This window comes from Lolium perenne, chromosome 1, assembly GCF_019359855.2.
Source record: "Lolium perenne isolate Kyuss_39 chromosome 1, Kyuss_2.0, whole genome shotgun sequence".
NCBI lineage: Eukaryota > Viridiplantae > Streptophyta > Magnoliopsida > Poales > Poaceae > Lolium > Lolium perenne.
In genome coordinates, this window is record NC_067244.2 from 173992995 (window position 1) to 174008435 (window position 15441).

General features: G+C 48.7%; 2 protein-coding genes across 4 annotated transcripts; one reads left to right on the top strand and one right to left on the bottom strand.

Annotated features, from left to right (window-relative positions):
- Nucleotides 1-2238: 2238 nt before the first annotated feature.
- On the top strand, nt 2239-7682 carry LOC127313164 (uncharacterized). 3 transcript variants are annotated; one of them, XM_051343715.2, is made up of 7 exons: nt 2239-3954; nt 4438-4493; nt 4678-4953; nt 5232-5468; nt 5598-5717; nt 5829-5957; nt 6754-7116. In XM_051343715.2, the coding sequence occupies exons 1-7, from the start codon at nt 2328-2330 to the stop codon at nt 6940-6942; spliced, it is 2634 nt and encodes an 877-aa protein (XP_051199675.1). In that variant the 5' UTR covers nt 2239-2327; the 3' UTR covers nt 6943-7116. The 3 variants fall into 3 exon arrangements, with proteins under 3 accessions (XP_051199675.1, XP_051199690.1, XP_051199694.1); XM_051343730.2 differs by lacking the exon at nt 6754-7116 and adding an exon at nt 6208-6483; XM_051343734.2 differs by lacking the exon at nt 6754-7116 and adding an exon at nt 7123-7682 and having other exon boundaries at nt 2240-3954.
- A 5643-nt stretch (nt 7683-13325) lies between these two features.
- LOC139833341 (uncharacterized mitochondrial protein AtMg00810-like) lies at nt 13326-14186 on the bottom strand. The gene is made up of 2 exons (XM_071823586.1): nt 13413-14186; nt 13326-13331 (listed from the first exon to the last, which is right to left on the bottom strand). Exons 1-2 carry the CDS (start codon nt 14184-14186, stop codon nt 13326-13328), a joined length of 780 nt encoding a protein of 259 aa, XP_071679687.1.
- Nucleotides 14187-15441: the final 1255 nt, after the last annotated feature.

The window sequence follows — 15441 nt, forward strand, 5'->3', positions numbered from 1 at the left end:
GAGAAAAACGGAACGGGAGGGAGATTAGCGAGAACATCATAATTTTTCTTCTATTTTCGATGTGTGGAGCAATGCTTAGCGAGCCGTCCCCCCCCCCCCCCCCCCCCCCGATTCCACCGATTTGGCCAGATGAGTCAGTTCCACATCTTGGCGGTATATTCCGTTCGTAGGATCTACTCGGTTTTCATTCCATTTGCTCAACCGAACACAAGAACGGGTGCTAGATACGAAACCACCACGTTCCATTCTTCATAATTCCAGAACCGAACACAACCTTATAGATTACCATGTTACGAGGTTTGGCCCTGCGCCGTCCTCCCGAGGGCGACTGGGGGGCGACTAGGGTTTTCAACCGCGCCGCCACCTTCCCCCAGCTCCCCTGCCCCATCGAATGAGAAGAGCCCATGTGCACGTCCGAGTGGCCGAACGAGGAAGGAGTCGAGGATCCACCACTTCGCGTCCTTGCGTTGAGGGTTTCGGGAGTCGAGGCGGCGGCCTTGGGAGGTGTGGCGGCGTCGACCGTGCGGTTGGTGGTGTTCGTGGTTGCTGGCCGGTGTTTTGGTCCGCGTAGGCGACAATGCGGCGGCGGGTGTGGGCCATGTGCGGGGGCTGCTTCATCTGCTCATGCTCCAGATCTCGAAGGCCAGACCTTACTTTTCCCCTCTGGCTCTCTCCTCCCCGCCGGCACTAGCGGCCGACGTCCTCGTCGTGCCAGACCTTTTGCTAGTTGGGGAGCTGGTGGTGCGTGCTGGAGCTGGGAGAAATCCCTGGTCTTTTGACCACAACGGCGGCAACACTTTTTTAGGCGTCACTTTCCTTCTTGGAGGCGCTGTTGAGGCCCCATCCCTCCACCCCCTCCAACTATCCCGTGTGAAAGCCCAAAATTCACTTTGAATTGGGCGGCAACGGCGCTGTTGGTGTCGTGTCCTCCTTGGAGGCGCCGTCTGTAGTACGGTTGTGGAGCTGGTGAGCGATGCCATGGTCCGTAGGTGTCTTGACGGTGTGGTGGCCGTGCTTGACTGCTCCAGCTTCGTGTTTAGCAGTTGATTCCTAGTTTATACTCTTCGTCTTGTTTGCCGTGGGCACTGAAGCTGTCTATTGTGTTGATATGCTCGTCGCTCCGAGGTTGTCCATGTGATCTAGCATCTTGGTGGCCTCTTGGATGGCACAACTCCTTGTTCTAGGGTGAACGTCTCCTACGTCTGACGGTCCAGCGCTCTTCGAGCCAGGGCGAGGGGTAGGGTCCCTGATGTGGGCATTACCCTTCGGGTAAATTATGTTACCTCCTATGGCCCAACCAGAGGCCCATGAAGATCATCTACTAACCAAGGTGGACCGATACGTTGGTTCAAAAGAAGGATTCTTGATGAACAAGGCAAAAAGACAATAGACAAGAAAAGTTTAGACATAGAACTCTTTGTAACGTAGTCGAACCCGGACAGAACTCGCGAGACCTGACCTGCAATATAAGGGCTAGGAGAGGGTCTGCCGAGGTACACACAAAAACACAACAGTAGATTCATCGCAAGTCCAGAGCTAGGCCATTAGAAACCCTAGCATGTCGACGAGATCTTAGTCAAAGCCTTCGGCTACCCCATTGTAATCCGATATATTCGATAATCAAGATCAGACAAAGACAAACATGAAATAAGGGTTTTACCTCATCGAGGGCCCGAACCTGGGTAAATCTCCCTCCCTATCTATTTGGTATCCAATGTCTCGTATCAATCTGCAGGATTCCGTCAACCTAAGCCCAAAAGATGGGCATTGCCGAGGAGCACCCTTGTCAATCCCTCTTCGGCGATGGAGAAGGTTGTTGAGTTTCCTTAGGCATCTAAAGTTGATCCCTTGGTGATGCCTTCAAGTTGTGTAGCTGTTTTGCTGCTACTAGTAGTGTGCTTCTGTTTAGGCGTTCAAACTCGGAGGACTTCGTCGTCTTAAAGTTGCTCTTTTGTGTGTTTGGGTTGTGAACAACATCCTTGGATCTTATGCCGTTTTGGTTTTATTAATTTAAAGATGAGCATTTATAAATTATGCTTAAAAAATTACCATGCTACTAGCACAAATTTGCAATCCATATTTTATGCTCCATGTCAGCAACTTTTTACATCTTGTGGATGCGTTCAGAAAATTCCAATTCAATTCCTTGTTTGAGATGGCAGGAATTTAACTCTTTGGTATGCAATTTTTGGCTTGTTCTGCAGCTTGAACGGACCATCCTATTGCTCCCAGTTCCCACGCCCTGTCATAACGAACTGTTCCGAGTAGGCGCGCGGCCGGCCACGCCCCGCCTCCTTCACGGCAAGCTCCGAGCAGAAGCTTCGGCCATGGCGAGCGCCTCGTCGCCTCCACCGCCGGAAGCGGAGCCGCCCGAGTGCCCGGTGTGCCTCTCCCCCTTCGACGACGCCTCCGTCGTGCCGCGCGTCCTCCCGTGCGGCCACTCCCTCTGCGGCTCCTGCATCTCCTCCCTCCCGCCCGCCTCCGCCTCGGCGGCCGCCGCCGCCTCCCTCCGCTGCCCGCTCTGCTCCCAGTGCGTCCCCTTCTCCCGCGCCCTCGGCGCCTCCTCCCTCCCCAGAAATCTCGCCCTCCTCTCCCTTCTCCCCTCCCTCCCCAACCCTTCCCCAGCTCGCGCCGCCTCCGCGCCGCGTCCCCTCCCTCTCCCTCTCCACGCCGCCCACTCCCGCCTCTTCGCCCGCTTCTGCCACGCGATCCTCCCCGAGTCCGCCTCCCCGCTCCAATCCGCGCCGCCAGGTCCCACTCCCGCCGGCCTCGTCCTCGGATCGATCGCCTCCGACCTCGGCGCCCCCTGGTTCTGCTTGCGGGGCCACCCCGTCAGCCTCCTCCCGGCCGAAGTCCCCGCTGTCGGGAAACCGTCGCAGGAGGCCGCCTTCTACCGGCCCAGCCACGGATCCCGGGTGGTCGCCGCGATCGGCGCGCTGAGCGGCGCGGCGAGGGAGGAGATGCTCGATCTGGTGGCCGCCTCGGCGCGATTGGCGCGGCGGGTGTGCAGGGTTTACGGCGCCTGGATGGGACCCGAGGCGGCAACACTATGGCTAGTCTCTGAACGGCACACTCCAAGAATTCCCCACTCGCTGGACGAGACTAGCGACCAACTGGAAATGGTACCCCGGATCAGAGCTGTTGGAACGGATGTGTGCGAAGCCCTCATGGGATTGCACGGCGAGGGGCTGCTGCTGGGGTGCCTCCGGCTGGACTGCTTCCGCCTCGACCCCTTCGGTCGCTGCCTGCTCGACTTGAGCGAGGTCTTGGTCTCGTGCCGCGGAGTCCGGGCAGGGGCTTGCTTATCCAAGGATGGAGCTTTGGTTGCTCCCGAGATGGCGGCAGTTCTCAGCGACGCCGCAAGGATGCGCAGCCGTGATTTCGAGGGCTTGATATGGTGCAGTTCAGATGTTTGGTTGCTGGGCTGTATGTTGGTGGCGCTTGTTACCGGAGATGAGCAGCTCGCCTCAGGGTGGAATTCTGATGGATCGCACGATGATTGGCAGAAGGAAGTGCGTACGAGGCTTGATGCCGCATTGGCTGGTACGCAGCTGGAACCGTTGGCTGCGATTACGGTGTCATGCTTGAGCTATGAACCAGAAGACCGCCCAGAGATTGCTGATGTTTGGAAGTGTATTAGAGGCTCGTGGATGAAATCTTCTGGTGATGCTTTGGCTGCTGCTGACGATCTTGTAGCGCAGAAGAGTTTTAGGTGTTTGCTCCTTGGGGAGTTGTCCTCAATGTGCTCTGGCCGAGCTGTTGTGTCAGATGATAAAATGCAGGCCTCTCGAGGTTCTGGTGACAATAGTTCAACTCCAGATGATGAAATCAATGGTGGTTGTACAAACAATGAGTCTGTTTGCAAAGGAGTAGATGAGGTACAGCGTGATGGCGTGTTTAAATCTTCAACTCTGCTTGCTCACCGTGACTGTGTCACAGGATTAGCCATTGGAGGTAAATGCACAAGAGATACTATTTCATTACTGAAGGCATATCCTGTCATACCATAACTTAGTACAAGCATGCAAAGCATTGTTGTTTAGCACCCAAAGCAATATGAAAAAAATCGGAAAGTAAATGATGATCTGGTCTACGTAGAGTTATGGTTTTAGCTATGCACCCTTCAAATTTTCAAGCTGAAGCTCAAAATGTCCAGAAGAATAGAGAGCATAGTTTTAACTTGAAATTTCATACAGAAAAAGTATTAAGAAATATATTAAATTTTTTTTGCTGAAATTTTAGTGTTCAATTTATGCCGAAACCAAAAAGATTTGCATACTTGCACCTAAGGGCATGTACAATGGTGATATCTTAGCAATGCCACGTAGGATAAATGCTGATGTGGAGGAAAGAGAAAGTCAAAAAAAGACTTTGCCTTCTCTTAGCTAAGAATTATTGGTGAATTAATCTTGTTGATAGTCCTTTACTGTATTGCAGGTGGATTTTTGTTTAGCTGTTCGTATGACAAAACAATCAACGTATGGTCACTGCAGGTATGAAACTGTCGGTGCACCCTCTTCTCTTGATAATCTGTTAATTATGCGAGTGGCATCTTGAAGTAAATAACATGCTTTTCTTGTAATGAGATATCTCAGTAAGCATACAGCAAGCACATCTGTTATCATAGAATTAGCTTACTTGTTCTGAGTTGTATTGGTTCTGGACTTCTTTCTACAGGACTTATCTCATGTGCAGACTTTGAAGGGTCATGAACACAAAATCACAGCAGTTGTTGTTGTTGACAATGATAACCAGTCCCTTTGTATAAGCGCAGACAGTGGTAGTGGAATTTTTGTCTGGCATGTTGATTCCTCTGTCAACGAGGAACCTTTGCATAAATGGTATGAACATAATGATTGGATATATCGAGGTGTTAACTGTTTGGCTGTTTCTGGAACCGGTTGTCTGTATACTGGCAGCAAAGACAAAACTATTAAGGCTTGGTCTCTCGAGGTAAAGATGCTAAGCTGACCTGTTTTGTTTGGTCACCATATGGAGATTGAAACAGGATTGTTGGTTGGGCTGTGTTAACATTTTATATTTAGACATAGGGACTAAGTTCTGGGTTTCGATTCCAAAATGGTTTCCACCACTCTATTAGATCCTCAAGTCTTTATCTGAATAACAAGCATGCATTTTTTGGCACTCACAAAGTAGTTATTGAAATTTTCCAATCCATTTAGAGTAATTTAATCATGTTATGGAATTAATTCACTATCTCCCTTTGGCAGGATTATTCACTTCGGTGCACTATGACAGGCCACAAATCAACCGTGTCTTGCCTTGCAGTTGCTAGCGGTATTCTTTTTAGTGGAAGTTGGGATGGTACTATTCGATCTTGGTGGCTCACTGATCACAGCCCACTGTCTGTACTGGAAGATGATACACCAGGAAGCCTAGCCCCTGTGTTGTCAATTGCAACAGAAGCTAATTTTGTTATTTCATCTTATGAAAGTGGCTGTTTGAAGGTTTCACTATATCTCTATCACCAATCATTCTATGAGCTTGTGTTAGATTCTAACCCATATGATGTGCTATAAATGTTTCATTGCACTTGTTTTTTAACATAGAAAAAACATGTTTATTTTCTAAATCAGATCTGGAAGGACGATGTCATTGTTAAATCAGAAAAACTTCAAAATGGTTCCATTTATGCTGTTAAATTGAATGGTAAATGGCTCTATACTGGTGGAATGGATAAAGTCATAAATATTCAGGTATGCATTGCTACCAAATCGGGTGCCCTTAGAGCTTCTCAGAAATGACCTTAAAGCTTCCTATTCTAACCCATTACTGGTGCCTTGCATTTTTCCTTTTGATCATTATAGGAATTATTAGACAATGAGTCTGATGTGGAAATTAGAGATGTCGCTTCCATTGCTTGTGATTCAGTTGTAACTTCAATTTTGTACTGGGATGAGAGGCTGATAGTTGGACTTTCTAACAGGGAAATTAAGGTATATATTATTCTCTTTTGGTAAAAAATCGTACATCATTACTATTCCATGTTATTTTAGCTTAATTCATAGGCGCACTCGGGTGAAACAATCATTTTTTTTTTTGAAAAATCAGACATGTAATTGCTTAAGAGTCCTTTATGTTACTATAAAATTTCTTAGAAAATGATTAGTTTTGCACCTTGTGAAAAAAACAAATTTAGTTCTTAAAACTTGCATTCTTTTGCACTGAATTTGGTTTCTCTCCCAGGGTGCCAAAATGCTCCTTCCCCATGAATAAATACAGGCATATAGAAGCACAAACTTACATGTGTAGTTTTTTCCTGGTTATTTCACACTTAATTATTAAGCAGATGCTCATGGGAGCCATCTCTATCTCTACCTTATGTTTGATTGCGTCCTTTATTGTGCCACTTTCTATAGACCAATCCACCACAATTATTACTTTCACCATGCTAAGAAGTAACCTTTCTGCTGGGAAACACTAGCAGAGTCCGGTTTCTAGGAATGAAATGCTCAGTGCTAATCATGTTTTCCTGAAAGGGCATCTATCTGTTTGGTGATTACTTTGTGCCTCATGAGCGGAGCTACAGCGGTACATGGGTGTACACATGTACGCTCACTATTCCTCGCCAACATAATAAATTATATACTGTTAAAATATGTTCACTATTCCTCGCCAACATAATAAATTATATACTGTTAAAATATGTTCACTAGTTGGAATGTGCATTAGGTTCTGCGTTCAGCCCAGCAGCCCACTACATATTCCCTAACTCCCCATACACACATGTAGCTACCAGCCAAACCAACAGGTAAACAGCCCATCCGCTTGCAGCTGCGATTCGCTGATCAGGATAGTAGTCGATGGAGTCATCCAGAGCTACGGGGAGCTAGCGGTGCCAATGGGTTTCAGCCCGCAGACCGTAGACAGGTGAAGATTGGAGAGAGAGTACTTCTGGGACTCTGTGCACCCAAAATTTGAAGCCTAGCTGCTGCTGTTGTGCATGTTTGGTGTTCTACCTCTATCTGTTTCTAACTTCATATTACAGGAATGAAATGAACATTTTGGGTACAATTCAAAGTCGAAACCAGTAGATGCTGGTGTTTTTCATATTTCATAAGTTTAAACCACTAAATGCTGGTGCCTTTCATATTTTACCAGGTTTACGAGAAGGGGTCTTAAGTATACATCAGGAGTGACTACTCGTATGTTAGTTCACCGCCTTGCCCTGTATATATTGTGAATAGCTGACTCTACAATTAGTATGATCAAAAATACATATGGAAAGCATAGCATACTGCCGTTCTGACCAACTATGATTCAACTGTGTGGTACTGTCTGAACTTCAAAGTTTGAAGTAAACTGCAAAGCTAGTTTAGATGTTTGTAAGCTGGACAAGCATCCCTGACAGTATTGCCGAACTTGTACGCCAGCTCAAGAGAAGTTGCTGCCCTCTAGGAATTATACAACAGGCATGCTATTAAACTCCTGAGATTCATGTGACTCCTGTTGCTTTTCGGAAACTATACTACTAGCTCGAAGAATGCAGTGGAAATGTCCAGAGGAGACTGATACCAGCAGTATCGAAACACCATGCTATAGGGAGAGGCCAGGGTTTGCCAAGTTGGGCACATCATTACTCAAAAGTAAATACTGTAGAACCGAACGATCTTTCTTTTAAAGATATGAAATAGCTTAACACGTTTGCTGTGGTTTGACAACTGAGGATATGTACCATGAGGTGTATTACCGTCCCGGTTGCTCTCTTGTCTCTGAATACCGAATATGCTCAGGAAAATCATGGATGTTTACGATGATAGTAGTATGTGCATTGCAAATCTTTGCAAGCAACGAAAAAAAAAAATGCATGGCCAGGCTCTGTCACTGCGGTGGATTACGATAATTCCGCATAATTCGACAACCATGACTGCCCTTTGGTGCTCCAAGATCATTAGGTTTTCATGTGCACAAGCAAATAATTTGTATTCGAAACATTAACCAAGTTGCAATGCAACTTGTGAAAGCCTTCTCAAGGTTGATTATTGATCAGACGTCGACCTAGCAGGTCGAGTTTAACACGTTGACTACTGGCGGCCAAGAAGCAGGCCGGGCCGTGGCCACGAGGCATCCCACCCCATTGTCGCGTTGCCGGAGGTCGTAATTGCCACGCATGGGGAGGGAGGGACCCGGGGCACGCACAAGGCACGACGGCGACGAGCTAGCTCCGGCAACATCGTAAGATGGCGGCACAGTATCCTTGACGCTTCGCCGGCCGATGCCGACCCTTCTCCGATGGCTCCAGAACCCCCACAGCTGGCATTGGTTCGGCTCCCGACACGTGAGCACCCCACTGCCCGGAACGAAGGAACTGTGGCCGTATCGCCCTGTCCCCTCCACGGCCAGGTTCGTGCACCTCTCCGACACACATATTTTCATGTCTCCCGATGATGAGGCTTATAGTCCGTACTGAAAGAAAAGAAAACCAAATTATAGCCCGTTCTTCATACGCATCATTACTGTTACGTTCCTATTACAGTTCTCCTCAGGACAAAACTCGAATAGCACCTCCGAGATAGGAATACGGCACCAATCAAGCAACTAAGCACGCCAGGACTTAAACTCTAGACGAAACTAAAACAAGAACTCATAGATACACCGGTAAGTACCATATGTTGATTTTCTTTTCTCCTGTCACACACGAGAGGAGGGATATTGATGTGTGTATATGTGGATTGACTATCTCTTTCCATCAATTCAAATTTTTGCTTGTTTTGCCTACTCATTAAGTTTGATTTGGTATCAGAGCTCGTCCCCTTCCTCCTCTCGGGCGTCGCTACAGGAGGGGAGGGGGGGGGGGGGGGGGGGGGTAGGGCTAGATACCCTCCCTCCCACCTCCCCCCTCGCTGCCGTCATGGGGGGTGCAACCAGACAAAGCCTGGTTGTCATCGGCGGCAGGGAGCCCCCATACGCATGTCGTCTGGGCGTGCTGCTGACCGAGTACCACGGCGAGGCGGTTCACTCGCGCGGAGCGGCGCGTGGGGGACTGGTGCTACACAGAGGGTGGCGGCCCTAGTTTTGGTGGTGGTAGCGCTCCTCCCTAAAAGGGTTGGTCGTCTCCCTTGGCCTCGTCGTCAACGCCTTCCCTGGCGGTGCTGGGCATCATGGGACGTGGCGGTCTTGCATAAAGTACAGTCTCCAGGGAAACCCTAGATCCTCGGATCAATCGATGGTGGCGCTCTCAGCGTCATACCCTCCATGAAGGCATCATCTAGGAGTTTCTTCGTTGCGGTCGATTCTCGTCTCCTCGCCTGGGCAGTTTCGGGGGAAACCCTAGATGTGGCCCGGATCGGCTGATGACGACGTGTGGCGTTGTTTTCCCTCATGAGGGCATCGTTTTGGAGTTAATGCTGACTGGAGGGGCTCTCTGGTGGAGCGGTTTGCATCTACCTCATTAAAGTTGCCGAATCTTGGCGGCGTGGTGCAACGGGGTCTCGGTGAGATGAACGTGGCTTGATGGACTCATGCAGGGTGGTGGAGGCGTCCAACGCCATGATGACGTCGATGGCAGGCCTGGCAAGGTCAATGCGTTGATCTATCCTAAATATGGATTAGCGGAAGGTGGTGGCAACGACTCCTTGAGCGTGTGCAGTGGACCCTGCATTCAAGGTTTGCTGGACAGGTTTGAGTTCCCAACTCGCTATATGGCATTTTGGTCAGGTCTCCAGTTTTCTGATGATGTGTGTTGGTGAGGTCTAGGCATGAGGTGTTGACACGGCCACCCCCTTCACCAAGTTTGTAGGTGTTGCGACATCTGTCGTTAGTGAGGTGGCTTCAGTTTGATCTTTATATTATCCTTGTAAGGTTTTAACGTAAATAATTTTAATAAAATAAGTTATGTGCATCATTTAGATTAGAAGCTAAAGGTAGAACCTTCAGTTCGGAAAAAAAAATCAGAGCTTAGGGTCTCAAGATTGAGTCCTGACTTGTACAATTTATCATAATATTGCAGGTGCCCCCTTCATCCATATACATCTTTTGTGCCTACCTCTTTCGAACTTTTGGTTGTATCTGCTAGTGTATGAAACCGTGCCTACGCAAAACGCATCGTGATACAATTGTCGCATTCCCTGCTTCCGCCATCACTGCGGTCACATGGTTTGAGTATTTGAATCTAAACAGTTGCAAAAATGGGGTGCCACACGATCAAGTTAGATCGTCGCTTGCATCAAAATATCAAATACTTGTAGCGTAGCGGATAGGCGTATCTAAACAAGATATACATGCTCGTATGTTTATACGGCATGGACAACCCTTGTAGTGTAGTATAGTGGATACACGTGCATTATGTATGTATGTATATGGCGTTGATAGACTTGCGGTGTAGTGGGTAGGATCCGAGAAGTATACGCGGTACCAATGTAAGCGGCTGAGAGCCAGGAAAATTGTACGTATGAACTAGATGCGGGACCAATAGAACAAAATACATATGAAAGCTCGCCGGCCCGGTCCCCCGTCGCTGTGTGTGGTTTATAGATGACCCATGATCTCTGAAAGAGACAAGAGGAGATTGCGAAGTCAGAAGGACGGCCAGGGAGAGGTGATAATGCGAGTAATTTAGGTCTACAGCAAAAGGACATCATTGTCAGCGAGGTATGGGGAATTGATCCTCAGCTTGGCCGTTTGCTGGGGTGTTGCGTATGATCTATGATCTGACGAGCCCAGAAATGTATCCAGGATAACACCTAGGTCAACATCGTAACAACTCTCAGTTTCGTTTCGAGATGTCTGTCCTAATATATGATGTATATATGGATAATCGATTGTTTTTAGATTACCTTGATGTTGTCTCACTATTTTTTTTTGTTGATGAATATACTCTTGCGATATCGACAATCGCTCACGCTTCACACAAAGAAACATGTGTGCGAACACTACCATCGCACACAATTCATGCAAAGATACCCGTGTGCGACCTTACCCATCACACATGTTTGGGCAGCTGTAAATCGTTTGTACTAAGATGCCCTATTATGGCCCAACAAGCGTAACCCTACCAACTACATGATATATATTTGAACCAGAAGTGTGACCACTTTACTACTTGACCATCGCCTCACCTCTACCTGGAAAACTCACTTGGTCGGCGAGGTGAAAGCAAGATCTTCTGGAGACCTTTGTAGCTGCAATGCAATGATCGGTCAAATGCCGAAGGTCCTGTCGGTTACGCCAGTCAACCCGGCTCGTTCTCTCCCTCCATTGTGGCCAACGTCATATGTGTGCTCGCCTTTGATAAGGTATACATACATAAGTATAACATGTTTGTAACTCCTATTTATATTCTGTCGTGTAACTTCTGTTTGCAGTTCGGATACATGTGTTACATATCACTACTAGAAAAATGGCTAACCGTAGGATAACTAACAGTGGCGCACCGTGGTGCACGACTACTATATAGCAGTGGTGCACCACTTACAGGTTCTCCACTGCTAGAGAAAATACTAGTGGCGCACCAGAGCAACCATGCACCATTGCTATATTTTTCTGATCCGGACCAATCCCAGACTTACTAGTGGCCCACCTAATATAGGTGCGCCACTTCTACCTCAACTAGCAGTGGCGCACCTATAAGTGCTGCACCATTGGTAAGTATGGGGCAATGTTATAAATAAGATCTAGGGTTAGTGGCGCATCACATATAGGTGGGCCACTGCTATCTCAAATAGCAGTGGGGCACATATATGTGGTGCACCACTGTGTTGTACCATATTCCTATCCGAACTCACCCAGTCACATGACCAGTGCGTGGCCCCACCGCGCACGCCTCCAGCAGTCCCCACTCACCGACCAGCGCACATGCCTCACCACGCACGCCTCCAGCAGTCTCCTCTCTCCTCTCTCTCTCCAATAATTTCCTATCCTCTACCGAAGCATTCTCCTTTCTGAACTTTCTCCCATATCCCAAGTTCTCCACCTCCCGTCTCCCACCTCAACGGCCGTGTGAGGACCACATTTACTGCAAGATGTTGGGTAGCGTTCGCGGCCTAGACTTGAAGAGGCGTCGTTGTCCGCTGCGGTCGCCGCTGTAAGGCACAGCTGGCAGGACAAAGGAGACACAGCCTCAGAACAGCACCCTCCCTCTCCCCCACCTCCGGCCACCACCGCCACCCCAAGCACCTCCTTCTCCCCTGCCTCCGGCCACCACCGCCCTCCCTCTCTCTCGTTGCCCCACTGATGAGTGCATTTTTAGCATGTTTTTACACCATTATTTTAATAAGCTATCATCAAGTAGTAATAGGACTTTTGTATTTCACCGCGCTACCGCGCCCTTTTATGCTTGTCTACATAGGATCTCAAAATAATAAGGCAATGATAAAATATCAATAAAAACTATGTTTTTCTGATATTTTGACGTGATAAAAATCATTTTAGCACTTAATTATGCACCTGGGCGAAGGGAGGATGCGAGGACAAATTCCAGTAAGTTTACTGGGCATCGGTACGGGGGGAGCCCGCTCGTACCGTCCGCCCGTACGGCATGTCAGGAGCATGGCCTCGTCAAATACTTTCATCTCACGTAGATGGCACAAATATCTGAGACACACAACTCCAGAAAACATAGAAATAAAGCTCCTGGTTAGATCTAGAGAAGGAACTTTGGAGAAGACATCATCCGGGCTGCTATGCGGATCATCGGAGGACAAGGCATCATCCCCTTCATCATCAACCGCTGCATCTCCATCACCATCACGGCATCACCGATCCCATTCTCCTTCTACCATAGTTGTAATCTTGATTACTATAGTGGATTTGTATTCAAATTCATTTCATTACTTTCATCCCATCCATAAAATTATGATGATGTTGGTGATTGTTTCCATGTGTGATTAGTTCCATTAGTTCTTGGGGAGATGGAGATACACTAGCATGAATATGAGATGAATCTAAGATGATTTATGATTTTAAGTATTAATGTGTGTTAGTTCTCTCTCTTGAAATTATATGTTGTACACCATGTAATATTTTCCTTATGGTCTCGAGAGGGAACTACGCTTTGAAGTGTGGTAAAGTGAATGGCGAGAAGTGACATTACCGTATCGGCACTTTAACACATGGATGAGTGGGATAAAGAGGGACTCGCCAAGCTCATATCGATAACCATGGGGTAAAACCCTTAATAGAAATAGTCAATATGTGGCTTGCAGAAGACTAACTATTGTTGTTATTTAGAGCTAAACTTGCTGGTAGTTGTTATAAACGAGAATAGATTTGAGGGAAGACACCTCTCAATTGGGTGATCGGCTCAATATATATAGGAGGATTACAAAGCCTTGGAGACCAAGGAAACTACCAATACACATATCAATCTACAGCTATATATGTATAATACGGGTCAGTAGAACTATACAAGTTTATACTTTAACATCCCCCCGCAGTCTATGCGTCGGACAAACGCAAAGACTGTACCGAAAGTCCAGAAATAACTGGGACGGTAGCCCCTTCGTCATGATATCGGCAAACTGCTGCGAAGATGGCACGTGAAGAACCCGGATCTGACCAAGTGACACCTTCTCCCGAACAAAGTGGATGTCAATCTCGATGTGCTTCGTAACATGCTGAACCGGGTTGCAAGCCATGTAGACAACGTTGACGTTGTCACAGTACTCAGCGACGACATGAGCCACATGATGGTACTCGGCCTCAGCACTGGAGCGAGACACAGTAGCCTGGCGCTTAGAGGACCAGGACACCAGATTGTCACCAAGATAGACAGAGGTGGATCGGCGAGTGTCGGGACAACCTGCCCAATCCGCATCGGAGTACGCGGTGAGGGATGAGGCTGGCGTGGACTGAAGATGAAGTCCGAGGTCCAGAGTGCCACGGATGTAGCGCAGGATCCGCTTGACGAGGTTGAGATGCGGTTCCCGAGGGGCATGCATGTAGAGACAGGCCTGCTCAACAGCATGGGCAATGTCGGGACGTGTCAGTGTTAAGTACTGAAGAGCTCCAGCAAAGCTCCGGTACTCGGTGGCGTCGGCGACGAGAGGTCCATCATCGGCAGATAGTTTGCAACGGGTATCAATGGGCGTGACACATGGGTTGCAATCCATCATTCCAGCATGCTGAAGAAGGTCAATGGCGTACTTTCGTTGAGACAAGAGCATCCCTGTCGTGGAGCGAGAAACCGAGATCCCGAGGAAATAGGACAGGTCCCCGAGATTGGTCATGGCGAACTCACGGTGAAGCTGGTCAGTGATGTGATGTAGAAGACCAGTGCTGGAGGCGGTGAGGATGATGTCGTCAACGTAGAGCAGCAGGTAGGCCAAGTCATCTCCACGACGAAGAACGAAGAGGGACACGTCGCTCTGGGAAGCAACGAAGCCAAGGCGATGAGCATAGTGAGCAAACTGCCGGTACCACGTCCGAGGTGCCTTCTTCAAGCCATAGAGAGACTTGTGGAGCAGACAAACATGCTGGGGCCAAGCCGGGTCGATGAAGCCAGGGGGCTACTCGCAGTAGACCACCTCATCAAGATTTCCATGCAGGAAAGCGTTCTTGACGTCGTGCTGATGAACCGGCCAAGCACAGGAGACGACAATGCTGAGGACGACATGAATCGTGGCCGGTTTGACAACCGGGCTGAAAGTCTCGTCATAGTCGATGCCGGGCTATTGAGAGAACCCGCGAACCACCCACCTTGCCTTGTATCGAGCAAGACCACCATCGGAGCCGAACTTATGCTTGTAGATCCATTTGCCTGAAACAATGTTAGCACTAGCGGGCCGAGGCACGAGAGACCAGGTATGGTTCTCAAGAAGAGCAGAGTACTCCTCAGACATCGCAGCACGCCAATGTGGATCATGGAGAGCTGTCCGGTATGTTTTGGGAATGGGAGAAATAGAGGAGTGGACAGCGGAGAGGTTTAGCTTGTCGACGGGCTTGAAAATACCTCGTTTGGCACGAGTAAGCATGGTGTGGGTGTTGGACGCTGGTGGTGGTGGTGGGGGTGGCGTCGGAGATGGCGAGGCTAGCTCGGGGGTGGGCTCGCGCGACAGAGATGGCGCGGGAGAGGACGGCGGTGATGGCGCGCGTGCAGGAGACGGCTGTCGCGCGGGAGCACATGCAGGTGCATGTTGGGCCGACGGGGCGCCATGCAAGATGGGCTGGGCTGGCACGTGTTGCGTGGCCGCAAGCTCGAGCAAGAAGTCGAGGGAGTCGGCTGGCTGGGAGGTGGTGGCGTGAGCAAAGGGAAAGTAGTTCTCGTCAAAGACAACGTGGCGAGAAGTGATGATCCGACGTGACGACATGTCAAGATAGCGATAGCCACGGTGGGACGAAGGGTATCCTAATAAGACGCATGCGGTAGAGCGTGGAGCGAGTTTGTTGGCGGCAGTGGCGGATTGGTTAGGGTAGCTGTTATCACCAGAATTTGACCAAGTCAGAGGTGGGCCGCGATCAAGATGGGCTTAAAGATTATATACG